Here is a 21736-nt window from a genome sequence, read left to right as displayed (position 1 = left end):
AGCTGTTCAAATAACAATAAAATGTAAACCTAAATACTGTATAACAGGAGTAACTTTTTTGAAATCAAAGCTCCATAGGCTATTTGTGATTCGTTCCAAAGGTCAATTAAGCTTTTGATATTAATATAATCTACTTTGTTCAAAATGTAATGCCTCATGCCTGTAAGCCTAGGTTATAGTCCCATTCTTCCACTTGATACTGCTTCCACTTAAGTAAACTAAAAGATGAACTATCGACTACAAAACAAAGAAACTAATTAATGTGTTAATACAAAGAATATTTATTATGATCGGTTCACAGATCTGAGTCCAAACGGAAACTTCACCCTTCTGAACTAAGAGTTTCTGCTTCAAGGTGAAGTTTAAACAGACTGAAATGTCCAGGCTCATTCCTCCACTATTTATTTCTGTATGTATTTATGCGTTACATGTAATTTTAACGGGCACTGAGCTCCAGATCCTGCAGCCGCAGACGGTCGCTGCCCCGCTGTAGCTTCTTTCAGTCCGCCTGCCGCCGGCAAACTTAGTGGAACTTTCCGCCGATATCGACATACAGTTCGTCCTGGACCGATCACCACTCTGTCTTTGGCTGGTCCGATCTGGATCAGCGGGGACCCGCAGCGCGGGCAGCGGCTGTGTTTTTGCCGGGGAAGAGACGCTGCGGCGGCCACGGGGCTCTCGCCTCCGGCGCTGCGCCGGAGCTCAGATTGCTGGTCGGGCGGCATATATAATCATAAAACACATTGTCACCTGTTAAATGTTATCCATTGCGGTTTGTTCTTTTCATTTCCTATATCGAACATAATTAAGCAGTACAAAAGTCCGGCATCTTTAGCGTTGATCTGAATGCTTCGGACCCCTGTTCCAAGATGGCGGCGGGTTTTGACGTATGTTTAGAACCTCACGGCGACATATCTATGGGAGCAAGGATCACATTTGAACTATATCGATATATGCGATATGGTCTAATTCCATATCTCATTTAAAAATATATCGATATATTTGTTTATATCGATATATCGCCCAGCCCTAATTCAGCATGCTCCTACCAAGCTCTAATAATGCTTGTGATTGGCTGTTTAGTGTTACACATCGTAGAGGCATGCAGGAAAAAACTCTAAGTTATGCACAGAGACTGGGCTCACGAGAGCTGAATATAAACAAGAGTTGTGCCGTAATGTTGTAATTTTTTTTTGTCTTATATATTTGGGATCGAAAAAATGATCGTTTAGGAACCGGTATCAAAGTCACGGTATTGGTATCGGTACAGGAATTGAATTTCTTTTAACGATACCCAGCCCTATCCGTGGGCTGTGTGGCTTAGTTGTGTTCGATTTAGAGTGCGCTTGAAACGCTATTATGATCATGTTATGAATCTATTTTGATGCATTTTCCCGTAACCTTTGTAACTTTACATAAGTTTAAAAATATTAAAATTAATATCGATATTGCAATATCCATAATCAATATCCCAATATCACATTTTGTCAATATCGTGCAACCCTACTGTAAAGCTTAAGTTTCTACAGACCTCTACAGCTGGAACAATTTGTAAAAAAAAAAAAAGTTTCCTTCGTTAACTTCTTACTCGTGGGACAAGATTTTGTTACACCTCTAATAGTAATTTGATAAAAATCAATAAAAAAAAAAGTAAATTACAACATTAGATATTACAGTACAAATCGTTTTTTTCTCAAGCGCCTTTACACCTTTGTGAAGCACACTGTCAAGCCTCTCAAAATACAACACACACGTGAGCCCCATCTCTGTGCGTAACGTAGAGTTTCTATGACGTGTAGACAGCCAATCACAAGCATTATTATATCTTGGTAGAAGCATGCTGTATGCCTATTGGCTCACTGACACGGATGAGATTTAATCCTTTGGTATTGAAATTTGGTATTGAATGATAACGCATTTTTCAACACTCAATACTAGGGAGGGGATTTGGTCGGTGCCTAAAAGTATCGAAGTTCAGTACCTAGCCCTAATAATCAATAATGTAAACAATTGTCAGTTGCATACCCAACTTTCAATCAAAAAAGCTCAATGGTTCCAACTACTCAGATCTAAGTATTTGTTGGTTTTCTATTATAATAAACTGAATATGTTTGGGTTTTGGACAGAAATTTCAATATTTTCTGAGATTTAAAATGAATCAATAAATTCATCTACAGTTTAATAGATAATGAAAATATTTTTTTGTTGCAGCCCTAATAATCTCAGTTTAAGAGACACATATCCTACCTGTGGTCAATAACAAATGTATGACACTGGTTCTCCTCAACATACAGCTATGAGTTTACATACAGTATTCTGAAGATTCTTAAAATATTTGACATTATATTATAGAACATGCATCTACAGATGCATTCATCATAAATAGAAAGTCAAAGACTCTATTCAGTCCAACAAGGTATGATTCCGTGCATTACATAACCCCCTTTATGGGTAAATTGATGTAAGTGCATAAAGAATCTATATATAAAGGCTCATAAAATGTTAAACACCAGAGAGCTGCAGAATCAAAAATAAAAGCTTCCCCCACAGTGGGAGAGCTGACAGTGACTGACGGGCAGGATCAATTTTCCACAAAAGACAAAAAAAGGCTTTTAATACTTTACAGCGAGAGCAGAAATAGAAAATACTAGGGGTGTAGGGGGGGTGGCGGTAAACCGTATGTATTGTGATTTTTTGTGAAAAATCTTTAAAATACATTCTTGTATTTAAGATCATATTTCAATAAAGTATTTATTAGACTATTGTTGTGTTCATGATTGAAATACTCTTGACGAAGGTCCAGAGGGACCGAAACATTAAGTCTTCTTTAAAGTTGTCTTTATGCTGTGGCAAGAGCAGTGTACAGGATTTTCTCTTTCTTCAAGTCTTTGTTTTTGTCCAACACACCTGCATGGTATGTGGTATGTACTTCTTTACAAAAGGAAATGCATGTCAGCATGACTGACTGACTTGTGCATTATTTTTAGAAAACAATTTATCAGGCATTTAAATATCAGGCACAGATGGTTGGAGCGGTATTGTACACATCAGCACATATGTACATCGACATAAAAACTGTTTGTAGGATGACTAAGATCCATTGCTCTAACATGAACAGCACAGTATATGCTCTCTTTATCAAAATTCACAGAACTAAGTATACTTTGACCCTCCATACAGCTAAATCACCCATCACGGCGAGAGGACACACACTCCTCATCAAGCTCTAATAAAAAAAATCCCAGTACTGTGCTTCACCTGACTTTCCAAACAAGTAAGATGTCACGTTGGGCCATGGGCCGAGCAGGTGGTGTGTTCTCCCTCCTGCTGCATTTCCATCCTCGGGCTCGGGATGGAGCCTCGGTGCCAAGGAGCAGGCCTCCACAGATAATGGAGAAAGCTAATAATGGCCAGCTAGGATCAATACGACAGCGCTTTACTGATGGCTTGGGGGTGGTAGGGGAAGTCATGTGGAGCTGCTAACCTCTGCACCATGTTACAAAGACGTTCCCCTCACCACAGGAGCCTTTACTGAGCTACTTGCTTGTGTGATCATCCTGATTGATGGAGAAAAGAGGGTGACAAACATAATGGGCGAAGTAACCCCCCCCATCCTCCACTTTGTCCTGAGGTATTCATCAAGTAAGAGAGCGGAGGCTTGCTAAGGGCAATCTGAAGGCTAATTTCTCTCTGTGCTTGTCTGCTTGCCATTAGAAGCATGCAGATTGGTTAAAGGGATGAATTAATTTGCAGTTTGGAAAAGTGTTAGCAATTAACAGCCTTTTAATGTTGTCCTGAGGCTGTTCTCAAGAAAAATGGCCACGTCAAAATAATGTAACAGGACAAACATGCTATTACAAAAATATATATATAAAGCTAATTTTACATGTTAAAATGCACCAGGGCAATTTCTGCTGCCCAACTATAATGCAAGTAATGGCCTAAGCATTAGGTTCTTTTCAACCCAATAAAGTGACTCTGACCATGTTAAAAGCTTGGATTAATATTTACTTAAGCTGCCTTTGTTGTCATTCACAGAGAAATGAAATTTGTCATCTACATCATAGGAGCAGTGGGCAGCTGCAGGTGCCTGGGGACCAACTCCAGTCTTTTTGCTTGTGCCTTTTGGGCATGGGGCACTGACACAAGCACTAACGTGACATACATGTTTTTGGTAATGGGAAGAAACCGGAACACCCAGAGGAAACCCACGCAAACACTGGGAGAATACGCAAACTCCACACAGAAAGGCTGTTGGCACCTACTTGCGGCGAGGCGACAGTGCTATCCATTGAGCCACTGTGACCACCGTGACGAAGACCTAGGTTATAAATATTCAGTATGGGTCAGACACAGTTCAGCCCCAGTGTTGTGGCGTTGGCTGTGGGGGTCAAGTTTGTTGATTCTGTCTGACATATTGATCTGGCAGCTTTTTAACAGCAATAGGTCAAAGGAAAAGACAACACATTCTAAAACGGCCCAGGCTACTCACATTGAATTTGATGATGTCGTATATCAAATAGCGGGGGACGGGCTGACCATTCACCTTGTCGATGATCATCTCCTGCAGAGATAAAGACAAGAGATGCATACTGTTGTTATGAAGATAAATATATACAATTGAGTAGCAAAGATGTACAAAATAAAAACAAAGAATAATCCTTAATCTCGGCGGTCTTAACATTACAGCAAACAGGGCTCCATACTGCGGCCAAATCCATTGTGTGAAAAATTGCTTTGCAGGTCGATTTAAGATGTGCGCCCCTGAATGTTCTGCCTGTGCCCCTAAACATTTTTAGTAAGGGGCTGCAGTGCTCCTAGTAAAAGAAGAAAAGCAGTTATGGAGGAAGGAAGTGTGACCCTAGGGAGTGAGCGCTCTCAAGGGAGATGCCAGCAGTGATAAGAAGGATAGTTAAAAGGGGAGGTGTGTGTGTGCTGTGTGTGTGTGTGTGTGTGTGTGTGTGTGTGTGTGTGTGTGTGTGTGTGTGTGTGTGTGTGTGTGTGGTGGGGTCTGGTGAAGAAGGACATGAGCAGAAATAGCAATGCACATCCATTATGCAAGACTCTCAAATTGAGAGGCAGGTGCAGCGGTGGGGCAGGACACCCAACACACGCATGAGAAGTTTTCAAAGAACTGTTACACAACCATGCGATGTAGTGACAGCAGAGATGCAAACGTCACCACAGCTCAAGTAGTGTAAGTGAAAGTAGGGTCGCAACTCAGATGCTTTACCTGGCATACATTTGAAAGTGAAGCACTACATTTAGAGAACTAAATTTACTCCCTTTCCCCTCATGAAATATTCAGGTAACTGTGCTCTGACAGAAAGAGGAGCAGTAGATTAGAAATCACTGAAAGGTTCGGCAATTACACAAAACGTTATTTTGGTAGACGGAAATACTCCAACATACATTTTGACCAAATGAACAATAGGCCTGTAAGTATTATTACACAATTGTGTAAATCGCAATTTCTTTTTACATAATCCGCAAATCTTTGTTTAACCGCAATTAATTGCTAACATTAGCGAAGATCCTAAGATCTGTTGATGGTAATTATCAGTTTCATGTTCATTTAAGAAAAAAATACAATGTTATATGAAAATGAAGAGGTGTGGTTTACTTCATAGATACTTGCAGTGTTTCCCACACATAGACCATTGTGTGGCGGTCCGCCTCACTATCAACACCGGCCGCCGCACATTGCGTTTCGTTATTTTTTTAAAAGCCATTTAAAATACGTTCTTCTGCATTTCCTTTCCCTGCTCTCCTCCGTCTCTCTGTCACTTGATGTCTCACACACACACACACACACACACACACACACACACACACACACACACACACACACACACACACACACACACACACACACACACACACACACACACACACACACACACACACACACACACACACACACACACACGTTATGTTTAAGGTTACGGTGAGGGTTAGTGCCTGTTGGGTTAGAGCCCGTTGGAGGCTTAAAACACCATCGATCCCACTGTGCACACAGCGTCTGTCTCCATCAAGGAGAGAAGACGGCTGGCGAAATTCACAAGTTCACGAATAGTTGGTATCTATCTTGTGAACACTTTTACACAATCACACATTCATAATCCCCGACCCGACTCTTGGCAAACAAGCGATTGTGCCCGCTTTAGAAAGTTAACTAGTCGCAAGTTTGCGGTAAAATAAAGTTGGATTGTCGAGGTCAAAACACTATATGTAGCAGCTGTGAATCAAATAAACGTATTATAAATAATGTTATGTCATTTTTTACTCTTACCGGTGGAGACAGGCGCGGGCTCTGTGGACTCTGGGCTCCGTGGACCACTGCGGACAAGCGGATGCATGTGTCCACGACAAACAGTACAAGTCCGCAGCTGTCCATGGAACGAGAAAAGTATGCTCGAGCCTACCGGAAAGGTGAACTGGGACTCAGTTACCTGCTTATCGGTCAACGGTTAATGATCGGTTTTACGAAGGTCAGCTATTGGTCAGAAAATAATTTCAAAATTAGCATCCCTAAAAAGAAGGACATTATTTTGGGTCATTTATGTCATGAAATGTTGCAGCCCTCTTTTGGCCAAGTTGAATTTTTTAAACCGTCCACTAGTTCAATCTGTTTTTTGTTTTTTATTGAGAATGGCTATATACGAGCTGCAGCTACTCTGCTGTAGTGGTCAAGTCGGATGAGTACACTGTGGCCCCAGACCGGCATTTCTCACCACAGGGTTTGTATGGACAGCTACTGTTGTTGTGCTGCACGTTGGTAAGCTCCAGCCCTGTTGAGTTGATATAATATTTGGGTTTTCGAACCAGGAACAAAGTTAAATGTATTATTACACACACACACACACACACACACACCCAGACGCACTATTTAATTAACTGTATGTAGTATAGCTGCATCAAATAGGCTATAATAACCTCTTTGGCGGCAAAATCTGGCAGCAAAATCTGTTGTTTCCCAAAAACCAAATGAGAAGAAATGTTGATGACAGCTCCTTCTTGTCTAAATTCATCAGCAATACCATGTGCTTTGAATGTGGATGAAAACCTGTTTTTGAATCCAGGATTTAAAACAATAACTTATAGTGAAATGTCAACGAAAGGACTGTAATGTCACCCATTGGTTTCAGAAGTGATGAAGACAAAGCCTGGGTGAAGCTAAGGTGGGTCTAAAGGGAAGCAAGCGTGCACAGTCGGTGCAGTCTTCACACGTGTCACAAATGTTGGGCTGCTTGCAGACACCGCAGACTTGGGCAAAGGACAAAGTCTACATCATGCGGACTCACACCTCACTCAGCCCTCAATACAGTGGCAGATTTTGAAAAAATCTGGCAGCCACCAGCAAAGGCACGTTGATGTTGGTTTCACTAGTGGTGGTGGGTGCCACTTGACTACTTGCATTTTTTAAAGTTAGCTTACAGACTATTCATAGTGTGATACCCTTAACAAGGCACTCACTTTAATTAAATAACAGCTATTAAGTAAGATAAACAATAAGCAAATTCCTTGTTTGTTCCTCTTTTTACCTTTTCGGGGTGATGACATCATAAAATATGACGACAGACATTGGAAGTTCCATTCAAAAACCTCAATAGAAGCTTTGAATGTAAAAAAATAAATAAAAAAAGACATTTGGTACAGCCCTACAAAAGACCAAAAATCAAAACGTGATTGCCAAAGCCAGCCTGGTAAAGCAGAGAGAGAGGAGTGAATGGCGCCATACAGATCACTGTAGGAGGGGTTGGAGAGAAGCAATGATGTCATTCCAGGAGGCTGCCATCAATATGCATCTGGCGCACTGAACCGTTGCACAGACAGACAGCAGCGGATGAATCAAAGTGTGACCAAAGGAAATTGCTAGGAATTCAATCTATATATTGCGCACTCATCCAATATTGGAACTCAAGTTGATGTAAAGCTCATTAAAAACTGTACAACAAAACAGCATGTCAAGACAAAGACCTGTGCCTTTGGGCTGAAGATGAAACATATCACACAACACAGCTGGGCTTCTACAGGGACCGTAAACAGCCAAACACAGCCTCTCTCCGAACTGAGAGCCAGAAGCATCAACAGATGAATAAACAAAGTCTAAACAAACCTTGTAGCAATCTAAAAACACATCCGCACCGCTCCTTCAAAGTAACACTAATACACTGCAATTAGGTGTCCTGCCTGAATGAGGAAACTAAATTCACCGCATCAGACAGCAACTGTGAAGCCAAGAGGAAGCACATACCTATTTTCTATAAAATTGCTAAACTGACAAAACAAGGCTGGGAGCAAAACAAAAAACAATCACAGGCAACTTATCGCTCATCTCCCGTCCTAGAACATCAAACACAAAACGCTGCCCGACAATTATAACAAAATCTCAGGCAACTACATGGTAATGCAGCAGTTTTGCAGGTAGGGAGTGTGATAATGACTCATGCATGGGCACCTGCTGCTGGGGACCTGTGTGACCACATAAGCACAAGCATGCTAATAAACGTCTGAGCCTGGTATAAGAGGGTGAGGATAAGTCTCCGACCCCGCCACCACCCAGGGGGAGTGCACCGCTGAGTATTACAACCCAGTGCGGAACAGAGAGGCAAACATTACCAGAAAACTGTAAAACACTCATTTAACCAATTTCACAGGAGATGGATGATGATGATTTTCCTGTCAGCCGTGTTTGACAGGCTCTACTGTCAGACTGAAACGTGCTTTTCTTTCACCTGAGGTTTGGCAACTGATGTCAATTATCTGCTAAGACTAAACAGGCGGGATGTTGCGGCAGGGGCAGGATGGGAGTGGGACAAGGATGGAGACTGAGGGGACGTGCAATTCAAGTGAATGGGAGAAACAGTTCAAGCAACGATGGAAGCTAGCATGGCACAATATATAACAATCCAGGAATGAGAAGGATAACTCACCCCGTCCAATAGAGTATTTGATAGGTGAACACGTGGATCCTTCCGAAAAGGAAACTCTAGGTTTGCTATGTGGAAGATCGTGTTGTCCCTGTCGATCATGAATACTTCATTTTTCCCGTTGATCAACATCATGTACCTGCGGGATGAAAAGAAGAAACATCATGCATTTAGAATTACAAGGTAGCATCAAGTTGTATTCGTGCTGGTCATTATGTTAGAAAGACTCTCGATGCATGTAAGCATGTTCACCGACGACTCACCCCTATTGGCTGTGGTCGCTTAAATCACAGATCACACTGGCTGGCTGTGGATTTGATGATGCGGTTTTCTAAGGTTTTATTTAAAGAATAATAACAAGGGATATATTTGAGTAACAATTAATTACTTAAAATGATTTGTGGATCATAGTAGCCCGTCTAGAGTTAGCCTCGTGAGACTGTCCTGATCTCGCGAGCTCCAGTTTTCCACTCGCAACTCAGTCTGGCATCTTGAGATCAACGATCAACCAATCAGCGTCCATTTTGAGGCGGGTTTAGGTGTGACGCAACGAGAAGCGACTGTTCAGTCGAAGCAACATGGCGGCTTCCATGGATGAGATGAGCGTAGCTATCGCGCAAGTTTTATCCGAATTAGAAAGTATTCCTTCATTGAAAGAAGAGCAAAAAAACGGCACTGCCGAGCAAATGCGAAGCAATCCATCTGGTGGAGTCAGGTTAGTCCAGTCTCCCCACTACAGTATGTTAGCTGAACTGGAATGTATAATACGCATGTAATGTAAATACTGCAACTGGCCGTGTACATGATGTGAAAGCATAAAATTAGGGAAGCATTTTGTGTAATTAAATGAACATGCAGATTTTTTTTTTCCCCATTTCAGTTACAGTAGACTGGACTGTTTTTTGGGGGGATTATCATCAACTGTTATGACCCTTGTGACACTTAATTAATACAATACCATTGTTCTGCAAAAATGCCCTTCCTCCACACAAACAAATCTGTGTATAATTTTCTTTAATTACTTTATTTGGAGGAGGACTTAATATGGTAATCACACTTTAAAGCTGAATTGCCGTGAGCAAAGACTTGAGATTTGGGCTCCAATCGGCAACAACAAAGACTCTGTGTATCTTTCATGTGCAAATTGTTGTGATCAATTCAAATGAAAAAATAAAAAAAAGGTGAAGCCGTAAGAGCTTTTATCAAAACGAAAAATCACCAAACAGATATATGCTAATTGCAACAACCACTTTTCCTTTTATCTAGCTTTGCGGGAACCATTGTCAAACAAAAATGGCTTTTTGTACAATGTGACTGCTCAGCAACAAATATACACATGGCAACTACCAACTTTTACCTCTCATACCTACATCAGGGGGATTTGTAATGCTAAAAAGAGTACTCTCTAATGTTCACAAATACTATCTGAAGTATTTGCAGCCATGTGAATAAAATGCTTCATACAATAAATTGCAAACAAATTCTCTTTTTATTACAGTTGTCCCTGGTTGCCTTGCACCAACACAAAGAGCCTTACTTGTATGAGACTCTATCTTCAAATTGCATACATCACCAGTGGTTAGGTGCTTTGTCTGCATGAGCACGAAGCTCAACTAATCCATGGCCAGCCCTTGCAGGTGTGATAAAGACTTAGAAGCAAACATAACAAAAACTAAAAATCCTTTCCACAGTCCCCCACAAATTAAACTTCTGCAGGACTATAAACATGTAATACTGTACTAAGGAGGACACTGTAACTATTAGCAGCTTTAAAATTCCTTTGGCTGAATCCATTAAAGTAGTTCTACAATATCTGCTATTATTGTTATTATTTAAAGGTTTGATTTTTGTTGCGTATGGCCATACTTTGAGTTATACCTTGTTGGTATTATTAGATAAGACTGAATTACACAAAGGTTTTACTGATTTTGTTCATCTTATTCTGTATATTTCCCCATTTCTGGCTTCAGTTAAATCAAGTAGAACCAATGGAGAAACTCCAAAGACATGTTATTGCTGGAAAATTACTTTTCATACACGAGTGCACTCGACGTGGGGGGGGGGTTGAAAAACCTGAGGGCATTGACTGTTAAAGTGTTAAAATAGCTGTCAAAAATAGGCCAGTTTACCAGTCACGATACGAGCATTTGGCTGATATTAATTTGTCTCCACTCTTCTTCTACATTATGCTCACCGGTGTGCCAGGTTGCTTGAGCATGAAGCACAGACATTAAGACCTTTAACCTTTTTATCAGCCTCACACCTCCATCTCCACTCTCAGAAAATACTACAGTGGAGGGGGAATGTTTTTCAAATAACAGGAGTAAACTTATTTTTTTTGCTTTTAGGTATAATCTTCTCTGGAGCTGTAAAAGTAATCTGTTAACAGCTCCCATTCCATTTGAGCTGATCTTTAATAATATACTAAAAGCGCCCCATCTGGACAACAATCATCCAGATCATTTGAAACCTAATTACATTTCCGAGCAATCACCCTTCTCTGTTGAACTGCTCAATTTAGAAAGATTGGCCTAATATGTGGCATATGCTGTAATCAGTCTGATTGGGGTTAAATTAAAGAGTAGTTATTTGTATGAGGTCAGTTTGTTTATTAGTTAGAAAAGTCCCCTGTATATAAATAAGGGCAAAACTGCTTTAACAAATTGGGATAAATAAAACCTCAATATAATCAAAGTAACGGTCATTATTTGTAATTGTAAATAGCAAAATATATTAGGCATGGTGACAATATATAATATTCTGGAGAGGCACAAGTGCAAGCAAAGTGTTCATACCAAATGTATGTTTGATCAACAGAGTCGGCTGATCACTGAGCTGGCAGACATTACAGGCAATTTCAAATGAGCAAACAGAGAAAATCCTTGATCCTCCCTACTGTTGGTTCCCAACGATGAGCTGAAAATATGGGCCACACCCAAAAACACAGGCACCATTGTTGCCTTTGTGCCATCCTCCAGAATGGTCTTAAATTGTAACAACAGTGAGCATTCACTGCTTGAAAGAGAGTCATCCAACTGTTTTGCTAACACTGTCATTTACTGTGGTTTCTGTTTTGTCATTTCTGCTACTCTGAAAATGGTATGGATTTTCATAAAACAATCGTTATTTCCATATAAAAGTATTTGGGTATAATAATGATAGACCGTATTTGGTTCTGTAATATTAGCGTACCATGCATTACCACAAAACTGTAGGCCGATTAACACAGCAGTGTCATTTTATGGTTTGAAACCATCATTCACACACATGTACTCTAACATTAGAGGCATGACAGCTCATTCAATTCAAGACAGCAACAACCTAGAGACAATCCATTGACCTTGTTTTAATTCCCCTTCATGAAATTGAAGCACAGCTTGTTTTGGCTAAAGATCAACTACGTAAAAGGTACTTCAAACTAAATGGAGGAAAACCTGATCTGCGCTTTCTGTCCCGTTCCATATAATTAATTTTTAATTAGCCACTGCAACTTGAATAAGAACAGGAACACATCGCTTGGTAAAAGAACTTCTTCGTCTATTAGATTATATTTTGTGCCCCATGTCAGGGGTTATCTTAACTGGCAGTAGGAACAATTACAGAGAGTTTCAATATACATATGGGCATGTGAGTGTTGTTTTAAGACAGACTTGAAAAAATGCAAACCAGGACAGACCCTACTACTGTCTGAACAGAAACTGATTATTAATGGTTTAGTTCAGAAAATGTCAATTCAGAAAATGTCCATTCTAAAACCCAAAGTTTTTTTTTCTTGAGAAACGACTTGAATAATTAACCAATTACCTTAATTGTTCCCAATACATTTTCTGCTAATCAACCATTTGATTTATCGACAGCAATAAGTCTATTATATCCTTTTGTTTTCTGGTAAGTTATTTAGACTGGAGTGGGCTTATCTTGTGAGGCATGCTGTTGTGAGCTTAGTCATATTGTACATGACTTGTCTGTAAAAAAAAATATATATATATATATTAATAATTAAAAGACAGAAAACAGTCTACTGGCCATTTAGCAGTCTGATGGCTTCATTACACATCTCGTATGAACCCAATTACACTTTGCAGGCTGCATGCTGATCTTTAACACAAAATACCAAGTGGTGAATAAAGCAGGAGGAACTAATGTCCTCATGAGCAACTGCAGACGTATCCTAATCAATGTGACTGGAAACAGAGGATAATTATCTTGTAATTTATATTGGGGAATTTATGCCATTAAAATTGTAGAAAGCTTTGATGGTGCACAAACTCGGAGATAACACAGGCTGAAGGGATGCACACACCTTTTGGGAAATCTAAGTCTGACGACAGACTTGAGATTAATGACTTCCCCACTGATAAAGCTATGCATTTCTCATACCTGCTGTGACTCCCGACCCTTATCACAGAGGGATTAGATGTAATAAATATGCCATCAATTCCAGCTGGTTCAAAGTGGGAAACTTGACAAGCTGCCAAAAATGTGTGTCTGTGCAGAATAATTCACCAGCTGACAAAAGTCAGCAGTCAAAGCTAAATTTTACCAGGGTGGCACCAGAAGTGTGAATCCAGTTCATCGTACAGAGCTGCGATATGTTTTTAATATCAATAAATCTTCTGAAAATCTTCTCAATTAATAGATTAACCCTTTTCTCTTTAAAATATCAGAAATTAGCACCCAAAAAAGCCCATCGCAATGCTTCGAAAAGCCAAGCTGACCTCTTCAAATTGGGTTGTTTTGTCTAACCAAAAGTCAACCTCAAAGTTTTTTTTCAATTTACAATGATAAGATATAGATCAAATGTCCAATCTTATTTATAATTAAATAAACTGGGACCAGATCATGTTTGGCATTTGTGCTTGAAAAACAATCCAAGCAATTAATCAATTTTCAGAAGAGTTACTATTTTTGCCATTTGTGTCAATCCACTAATCGTTTCAGCTCTACTATACTATCCCAATAATGACATAAATACATGAGGGTGAAATGAGGTCCATAATACCAGATTGACGGAAATAATGGTTGAGAAATAATAAAAACATTTGGGAAAGTGCAATTTCAATATTAGGCTGCAATTTGGGTTCTCATATAGAAAGATATTTCAAATGGCTTCTAATACTGTACAGAACTGCAACCCATAAATGACAGGAAACCCCATCAATAAGAAATAATAGGGTGTTTTTTTATTTGTACAAAAAGATACTTCTGTGCTTTAATACTACATTATGAAGCCAAAGATAAAGACAGAGTGCATTTTATTGAGAGGGCAGTTCTATTTCACGTCCATTATTTTTGAGGCACAGTATGGAAAATGACGTGGAACGTGGACATGGAATGACGTTAAAATAGCAGTAAATATGTAGTTATTGTTGTCATACCAAGTGAAGTTGGGTCGGGATTAGAAGGGACAAAAAACAACAGCTTTACAACATCTGTCTTTGATTAAATGCTCTACTTTTAATACCTCCAGGGATAAATGCGTAGGTGGATGCCACTCCCTTTAAAGTGATTTTGTGATCGTTTTTGATAGGGGGTTTTGTTTTTCAGGTGGCTAGATATATAACCTAATTATTTCCATTATACTCTAATGCTCCTCAAGAAGACTGGCCTAGGAGAGTGGTAATCATAACCCTCTAGTTAAAAGAGATCAGAGCGATGTGTTTGACCCCCCTCTCCAGTCATGACAGGGGAGGCAAACAAAACACAAGTCTAGAGATATAAATCAGGGTCATCCAAAAGTCTGCAAGAAAAAAAAACAAAAAATATGGGGGGAGAGGGAAAGAATGGTGAGTGGGCCAGATAGAGAGTGGACACAATGAAAGCATTAAAAAGACGTAAAAGGCAGTGAAGACTGTACTCAATAAGAAAGAGAACATGAAATGTCTGCTTGGCTTAGTTTGGGCCAGGAATCTGAAACAGGGGGTCCGGGACCCCTAGGGGGTCCTCAGAGTCCTCAAAGTCTTAACATGAATCCAACATATTATTAGCAAATATAAATCAACACTGCTTACTCGCCTATAGGTGAGGCTCTAAGGCCATCCACAGATATAGTAAATCCTAACCCCCAATTTCCACCAACTGCGAAACGGCTGCAGAATGGCTGCGTTCCGACTCCGTCCCAGCTTCGGAGGTCCGCAGCCCTCCGGAGCTGATACGCAGAGCTTCTATTTTTGACGGATGCCGGAGAGCTCTGCAGCAATTCAGCACAGGGCAGATAGTGCGAGACAGGAAGTCGAGCACAGAAGCAAAATAAAACATCCGGTTAATTTTCTAAATAAAATACACCGTGCTCACGGCGGATCATATTTCCCTGCACTACACCTTGAAAACGTCCTAATGGGCGGAGACAGGCCTGAAGTCGGAATGGAAACAAACTGTTGTTGGTTTATTGTAGGCCCAGTTTAATATGCAACTTAATTTTATACAATATATGTAGTAGGAGGTCCCTGCTCCATCTCTCTTTTAGTTAAGGGGTCCTTGGCTTAAAAAACATTGAAGACCCCTGGTTTAGGCAAACCATGATTCTCGCAGGCAAGAAGGTCCTCTTGTGCAAAGTGATATCTTTCATCTCAGAAAATAACCAATGCCTGAGAAGATGAAACAGATAGACTAACAACAGAGAAAATCTGTCAACCAGTGAGGATCCAACAGATGTGCACTGAGCACAAGTGGTTCCCCTGGTGTCTAATTGGCCAGTTAGCCATGGCCAACACCTTCAAGTATGTTCAGAAAGCAAAGGGAGACCATTAGTACTAACACCCAGCGGTCTTTTTCTTCATCACAGTTCCTCCATCTCTCCCTGAAATACACTGTATTCTCTTTTTATGACCAATTGGAAAGTATTCAATTTAATGTGCACCTTTATTCCCTCCCCGCCTGCGCTCTTCCTTCCGCTCCCGTCCTCTGATGGGTGCCTTGAGCCTCCGAGTTCATCTGTTCCCCCCCTGAGCACTTTAGCCCTAATGAGGCACAGACGGCCATTGTTTCGGCTTTGCCAGTCTAGTCCCGCGGCATGACTGACAGCAGCTGAACTCCAGGGGAGGCCTGAGATCAGATCCAGCAGCTTTGCACATCATTAGTGGTGCGTCGACGGGCAGGACTGCTGTCTTATACCCAGAGAGGCCAGGTTGAGTTCTCATTTAGATAACAGAGTTAAGAGTCAAAACAAAAAGATCCATACTGCGCATACTGCAGATGACACATACTACATTCTTCTGTAAGAAGTGATGACGTTCTGATGTTTTTTTGTAAACGTTATATGTAAAAGAAAATGCAACAAATTGCATGAAGTCATTTAACTATAAAAAGGCAAGAAAACAAGTTCATATCACATTTGATAATTTTGTGAATCACTGCAGCAGTGAATAATGTCCCACCCAATTTACCCCAAAGCAACTCTGATGTTAGACTGGGACCATCTCATCTATTGTGTGGGAGACAGCCCCGAGTGCCTCCCATAGAAAAGCTCAGGGAAGCAGCTGTGCATTTAATCAGAGGGGAGGAGAATGTTCACCAGACGTACATTTTTAAAGGGGTGATAGAATGCAAAACTGATTTTACCTTGTCATAGTTGAATAATGACAGTTTAGTGGGTAACTAGGACATACATAGAACCTCTAAATCCCATCGACATCTCTTTTCTCTGCAAATCTCACTATTTTAAACTGCCTCTGAAAACGGGCGAATCTCAACGAGCCCCATAGTTGACGTCAACTATTGCGGCTCCTCCTCATTTGGCTCTAGTCTTTCTCTTTGTCACGCCCCAACATTTGCATAGGCTACACAACTGACCTGAGATCAGTTAGTCTTCTGAATCTAGGTCGTGCAGATCTCAGAAATTGTATACATTGTTCATATGCTATTTTACCATTAAATTCACTTCTGAGACTTTTTTATGCGAGAAATCAACTATGTAGAGGTCAAATATGGGCCGTTTTACGAAAATTGATGTCTAATTGCAAATTTTGTCCGACTGTGTGTCGGAGTTCAGAGGCTGGTGCTGCCTGTGTAGCTGCCTCGCTGCCTGGCCTGCCTTCCTTCACAGACCCCGGCCTGCTGTGAGGTAGATGGAGCTCAGTCACGGCTGGCAACCCACTGCACTCCATACTAGGGCTGGGCGATATGGACCAAAAGTCATATCCCGATATATTTTGGCTGAATATCGATATACGATATATATCCCGATATTTTTTTCCGCGAATTGAGAGCAAATGTTCAGTCAAAGCCCAAATCAAATATGACATGTCACAAGTAGTTTCATAGAAACAGTTGCAAAATCAAATAAATAATAAACCGGTTTCTTCACCTGGTTCATGATTAAATGCTCAGCTGTTCAAATAACAATAAAATGTAAACCTAAATACTGTATAACAGGAGTACCTTTTTTGAAATCAAAGCTCCATAGGCTATTTGTGATTCGTTCCAAAGGTCAATTAAGCTTTTGATATTAATATAATCTACTTTGTTCAAAATGTAATGCCTCATGCCTGTAAGCCTAGGTTATAATCCCATTCTTCCACTTGATACTGCTTCCACTTAAGTAAACTAAAAGATGAACTATCGACTACAAAACAAAGAAACTAATTAATGTGTTAATACAAAAAATATTTATTATGATCGGTTCACAGATCTGAGTCCAAACGGAAACTTCACCCTTCTGAACTAAGAGTTTCTGCTTCAAGGTGAAGTTTAAACAGACTGAAATGTCCAGGCTCATTCCTCCACTATTTATTTCTGTATGTATTTATGCGTTACATGTAATTTTAACGGGCACTGAGCTCCAGATCCTGCAGCCGCAGACGGTCGCTGCCCCGCTGTAGCTTCTTTCAGTCCGCCTGCCGCCGGCAAACTTAGTGGAACTTTCCGCCGATATCGACATACAGTTCGTCCTGGACTACGTGTAAGATCCTACCGATCACCACTCTGTCTTTGGCTGGTCCGATCTGGATCAGCGGGGACCGGCGCAGCAGCGAGCGGCAGCTGTGTTTTTGCCGGGGAAGAGACGCTGCGGCCGACCCCGGGGCTCTCCGCCTCCGCTCGCGCCCGGAGCTCAGATTGCTGGTCGGGCGGCATATAATCATAAAACACATTGTCACCTGTTAAATGTTATCCATTGCGGTTTGTTCTTTTCATTTCCTCTATCGAACATAATTAAGCAGTACAAAAGTCCGGCATCTTTAGCGTTGATCTGAATGCTTCGGACCCCTGTTCCAAGATGGCGGCGGGTTTTGACGTATGTTTAGAACCTCACGGCGACATATCTATGGGAGCAAGGATCACATTTGAACTATATCGATATATGCGATATGGTCTAATTCCATATCTCATTTAAAAATATATCGATATATTTGTTTATATCGATATATCGCCCAGCCCTACTCCATACCCGCACAAAGTCACCGTTTTGGGCTAATGGGCTACGAAACGCCGCTGCTCTGACGGAGCTCCAGGGCCTCCAACTCCCCTCTTCCTGCTAGCTAAATGCCCGGTGTATGTGAGTGAAAGCACGGTCAGCGAGCTTGTTACGCCAGCAATCTCTTATCACAGGTTCCAGTTACTCTTTTAATGTGTGTAATTATAATGTGTTGAGTTATTTAAACAAACGATTGGGGAAATAAACGTCGCTTGTCCGTGAGTCTCATTGATAGAGCCTGCGGCTGGATGGAGCTCTATCAATGAGAGCTAGCTAGTTAGCCTCCTCTTAGAATTCCTCTGGAATTCACAAAAATTCATTAACTTGAAATCTGACACAGTGTTTAGCTTTATAAGACATATAGTTAGATGTTGTGTAAGTGGCGTGACGAAATTCAAACTGTAAATATACTCGAATTAAGGCGAAAAGGAAGCTAACTATCCGTGACTTGTAGCTAGGATTGAAGGGACAGTCGCAGCTAACGAAACACCTAGCTAGTCTTCACAAATATTAACTTGAAATCAGACACCGTTGTCAGCTTTATAAGACCTTTAGTTAGATGTTGTATAAGTGGCGTGACATGTGTGTAACATGTGGTAAGAGATTGCTGGTGTAACAAGCTCGCTGACTGCGCTCTCACTCTCACACAACGGGCCATTTAGCTAGCAGGAAGAGGGGAGTTGAAGGCCCTGAAGCTCTGTCAGGGCAGCGGTGTTGGTAGTCCCTGCTGTGGGCTGCCAGCCGTGATGGAGCTCCAAGTACCTCATAGCAGGCCGGGGTCTGTGAAGGAAGGCAGGCAGGCCGGGGGGGCGCGGCGCGAGGCAGCACCAGCGGCTGAACTCCGACACACAGTCTTACCAAATTTGCAATTAGCCATCAATTTTTCGTAAACGCGGCCCATATTTGAGCTTTATATAGTTGATTTCTCGCTTAAAAAAGTCTCAGAAGTGAATTTAATAACGAAATAGCCCGACAAACAATGTATAACTTTGCAGTGTCTGAAATATGAGGCCTGCTGCCCAGTCTCCCATGTGTTTCTATGTAGTTTGCTCAAACCAATCAGCGCGTAGCTCATTCTGAATATTCATTAGCATACCATATTTGGAAGAAAAGCTCTTGTTCCAAATAGAGCCATATTCACAGGGTAGTTAAGGGCCTAATAAAATAGCATTCGGGCAATTTTCAGCCCAACTAATGTTACATACCCCATTAGGAGACCTTAAGGAACAGTGTAAAATACCCTATATAATCATTCTATCACCCCTTTAAGTCTTTTCTCTGAACTGAAACATACTGTTTGAAAACACTTGTTTTGGCAAATGCACTTGTGGTTAACTTCTCCACCTCCAAAAAGAAACTGCTGCTCTGTAACCAAGAGATTAACCAAGAGAACAAAACAAAATCCAACAACAACATATTCTCATGAGAAATCACAAAGCAAGACACAAAGTTAAAAGCAGGACACTAACCTAGCCATAACCAAATCATAATCTAACCTTAACCAAAAGAATCTGTGAAACTACAGAAAAATAACATCAGACAAAAGCCATGTCTAAACTATCCATTTCTCTGCAAATGAGAGTGACAAATAAAAAAGTAAGGGATGCAGAAACGTACAAACTGTCTCCTGACTGAGCAGCAGCGGAGTATGTGCTTAACAAAGCTCAGCTAACCCACATTTTAGCTTTTGCAACTTGTGTCCCAGTGGTTTCTTTGATATAGAGCATTACAGAACAGGTGTACTAGTAAACAGTAACGTGCAGTAATGCAGTTTACAAATTCCCTGTTACACAATTTCTACTTTTGTGAGCTGAAATTTGTCCCGTGCTCCCATTGCCCTTTGAAGAAGCAATAAGCAGCCCAAAGTTTTAGTAACAATAATGACCCGAGTGTGAGGCAGAGTTTTGGTTGTTTGGTGCAGTCTGGTATACAAGCCATCCACTATAGACATCATATAAATTAACTAAATAACCAAAAGACTGTAAAACACAAGTAATAATGCACAAAAATAACTAGGGCAACAGGAAAACAGCTTTGTTAAACTCTCTTTAACTCAAAAGATCTAATCAGGCACATCAAAGAAAACATGGGATTATTGATTTCTCATTTTAAATGAGAGGAGTACTTTGAGGAGGAAATTAAGATAGTCTCTCTCCTCTCAAGTACAATTTCTCTAATAAAGTCCAAGTTGAGCAGCATGGTTTATTTAAAGTCCCAAAGACATAATTGACCCAACTTCCTCCTCCTCCTCCTCCTCCTCCTCCTCCTCCTCCTCCTCCTCCTCCTCCTCCTCCTCCTCCTCTCCTCCTCCTCCTCCTCCTCCTCCTCCTCCTCCTCCTCCCTCCTCCTCCTCCTCCTCTCCTCCCTCCTCCTCCTCCTCCTCCCTCTCCTCCTCCTCCTCCTCCTCCCTCCTCCTCCTCCCTCCTCCTCCTCTCCCTCCTCCTCCTCCCTCCTCCTCCTCCTCCTCCTCCTCCGGGCTCAAACCAATCTAGCCCTGACAGAAGGCTCTACAACAAAAACCCAGCTCAGCCTATGTTGTCCCTCTTGGCAAATAAACTGATTTTGATGTCCTTTCCAAAGCCCATTAGAAGCCACCTTCTTGGCAGATAGTGACAGTTTTTTTTCACTGTATGACTGGTCTGTGCGTCAGGGAGGGCTGCATAACATTCTCACGTAAGAGGGGTTGGTTCGGTACTTTGTCACCATATTGTCGGTTATTGTGCTACTGAGTAAGGCAGTTTAACGGTCAGGATTGTTGGTGCATTGCTCGGTGGTCATGAGAAGAGGCTGTAGTTGTGCTGGGAATCCATGTGGGATTGAGAGAAAGTTCCTGCAAAAACTATGCTTTTGCATGAAGTAAAAAAAGCAAATAACTCATTTTAAAAGTAATAATGACTTGCATTATAGTAGGAAACTTTCTTATCCTGTCCAGTAACAATAGGTTATTTGGAGGAGACAAATTGTGAATGAAATACATAAGTGAAGACCTCACAGCAATATCCAAAGAGATAAATCTTTCCAGACCACCTTGAAGAGACAAATTTCCTATTAAAAATCCATTTCAGATTTTTTTAAATGCCACTGGCTAGAAAGTTGGACATTTAATAAGAAATTCTCTGCACACTCTGTGCGATGCATGGCAAGAATGACAAATTACACTGCAGCACTGCGATCAGTAAATCTCACTGGAAATGTACAAAACCTCAAAACTCATTCATATTATCTGTCGCATTGCAAGTACTCCTATATTACAGCTACTTTTTCACAATTCATACATTATCATTAGAGATATTTTAGGATTAATAAAGCCAAATAAATGGAGATTAATAATCTTCTATAGGGATTGCTTATATCCACTGACCCCAGAAGAGCCCACGTCCTTCTGTCTCGG

General features: G+C 40.9%; 1 protein-coding gene across 1 annotated transcript in view; it reads right to left on the bottom strand.

Moving 5' to 3' along the window:
• The window catches only part of rngtt (RNA guanylyltransferase and 5'-phosphatase), a 96725-nt gene that overhangs the window by 57142 nt on the left and 17847 nt on the right, over window positions 1-21736 (bottom strand). Inside the window, exons 9-10 of the mRNA XM_039781349.1 lie at window positions 8937-9072; window positions 4493-4564 (exon numbers count right to left, since the gene is read on the bottom strand). Of these exons, the coding sequence (XP_039637283.1) occupies window positions 4493-4564; window positions 8937-9072 (208 nt within the window). The remainder of the gene's footprint in view (window positions 1-4492; window positions 4565-8936; window positions 9073-21736) is intronic.

This window comes from Perca fluviatilis, chromosome 18 (assembly GCF_010015445.1).
Source record: "Perca fluviatilis chromosome 18, GENO_Pfluv_1.0, whole genome shotgun sequence".
Lineage (NCBI taxonomy): Eukaryota > Metazoa > Chordata > Actinopteri > Perciformes > Percidae > Perca > Perca fluviatilis.
This window is presented reverse-complemented; position numbering and strand designations above follow the sequence as displayed.